The sequence below is a fragment of the Cebus imitator genome, unplaced genomic scaffold, assembly GCF_001604975.1.
Source record: "Cebus imitator isolate Cc_AM_T3 unplaced genomic scaffold, Cebus_imitator-1.0 Scaffold296, whole genome shotgun sequence".
Classification (NCBI taxonomy): domain Eukaryota; kingdom Metazoa; phylum Chordata; class Mammalia; order Primates; family Cebidae; genus Cebus; species Cebus imitator.
The window spans coordinates 2,105,738-2,107,433 of record NW_016107611.1 but is presented as its reverse complement, the minus strand read 5'-3'; the positions used below and the strand labels follow the sequence as shown (position 1 = coordinate 2,107,433).

General features: G+C 52.0%; 1 protein-coding gene across 1 annotated transcript in view; it reads right to left on the bottom strand.

Moving 5' to 3' along the window:
- QPCTL (glutaminyl-peptide cyclotransferase like) overlaps window positions 1–1,696 on the bottom strand; it is a 16,125-nt gene that overhangs the window by 7,056 nt on the left and 7,373 nt on the right. The window contains exons 4-5 of the mRNA XM_037729159.1: window positions 1,272–1,424; window positions 1,072–1,171 (exon numbers count right to left, since the gene is read on the bottom strand). Coding sequence (XP_037585087.1) covers window positions 1,072–1,171; window positions 1,272–1,424 — 253 coding nt within the window. The remainder of the gene's footprint in view (window positions 1–1,071; window positions 1,172–1,271; window positions 1,425–1,696) is intronic.

Sequence of the window (1,696 nt, the reverse complement as noted above, 5' to 3'; positions counted from 1 at the left end):
TTTTTTTTTTTCCAGACAGTCTCGCTCTGTTGCCCAGGCTGGAGTGCAATGGAGTGATCTCAGTTCATTGCAACCTTCACCTCCCGAATTCAAGCAATTCTTCTGCCTTGGACTCACGAATAGCTGTGATTACAGGCATACACAACCATGCCTGGCTATTTTGCATTTTTGGTAGAGACAGGGTTTTGTCCTATTGGCCAGGTTGGTCTCGAACTCCTGACCTCAGGTGATCCGCCCACCTCAGACTCCCAAAGTGCTGGGATTACAGGCATGAGCCACCGCGCCCAGCCTAATTTGTATTTGTGTGTGTGTGTGTGTGTGTGTGTGTGTGTGTACAGCGATGGGGTTTTGCCATGTTGTCCAGCCTGGTCTGGAATTCCTGAGCTCAACTCATCCACTCACCTCAGCCTCTCAAAGTGCTGGGATTACAGTTGTGAGCTACCAAGCCCAGGTATTTTTTTTCTTTCTTTCTAAGGTTCAATTCAGGGGTTTTTTTGTTTTTTTTTGTTTTTTTTTGTTTTTTCCAAAGACAAGATCTCATTCTATTGCCCAGGCCAGAGTGCAGTGGTACAATCTTAGCTCACTACAGCCTGGACCTCCCAGGCTGAAAAGATCTTCCCCAGTAGCTGGGATGACATGCATGCCACTGTACCCAGCTAATTTTTCTTTTTTTGAGACGGAGTCTCACACTGTCACCTGGGTGGAGTGCAGTGGTGTGATCTTGGCTCACTGCAACCTCCGCCTCCTAGGTTCAAGTGATTCTCCTGCCTGGGATTACAGGCACATGCCACCATGCCCAGCTAATTTTTGTATTTTTAGTAGAGATGGGCCAGGGTGGTCTCGGTCTTCTGACCTCATGATCCTCCAGACTCAGCCTCCCAAAGTGCTGGGATTACAGGCATGAGCCACTGTGCCCGGCCACTAATTTGTTTTTAAGAGATGGAGGGTCTCCCTATGTGGCCCAGACTGGTGGATGAGCCTTTAGAGGGCAGGTGCCTGTCCCCCCTCAGCTTGCCATCCTGTGCCCCATAGCCCAGGTGTGCTGGGGCCCACCTCCGCATTCACTCTTACCAATACTCCTCAGCCGATGGAACCAGCGGAGCGTGCGAGGGAAGTGGCTGTAGAACGTGGGATTCGGGGCTCCCAGGAGATCAAGAAGCATAAAGAGCTCCTAAGGAGAGAGGCCAGGACTGGAGGAGCCTGAGCAGGATGATGCAAACCCCGCTTCACCTCTCCCTCCCTCACCAGAAGCCAGGGGACCCTGGTCTTACAATAGCCTGGATCCTGGTGGGGCCGGGACTGTGAGGTATAGACTCCATGAGCTGCGCCAGGTGCCGGGAGCCGTAAAGGGAGTCCTTGGGTCCCCACTCCTTCAGTGCCTCTTCACCGTCCAAGAAGAGCAGCTGCAGGGTCACCGGGGCTGCCTGTGGGAGCAGCGGGGGGTGGCCAGACCCAGCTCAGGACTAGCCCGCAGCCTCAACACACCCATATTTCTTGCCCCCTTGCACAGCGTAACAGAACAAATGAGGTGTCCTCATTCATAGAACGTGGTAGTCAAGAGCACAGACTCCGAGTCCAATTGTCTGGGATCGAAGCTGTTCTTGGCTGCTTCGTAACAAAGGAGACATGGGGAAGTTATTAACTTCTCAAAGCATCAGCTTCTTCATCTATAAATGGGGTTAATAAAAGTTCCCTT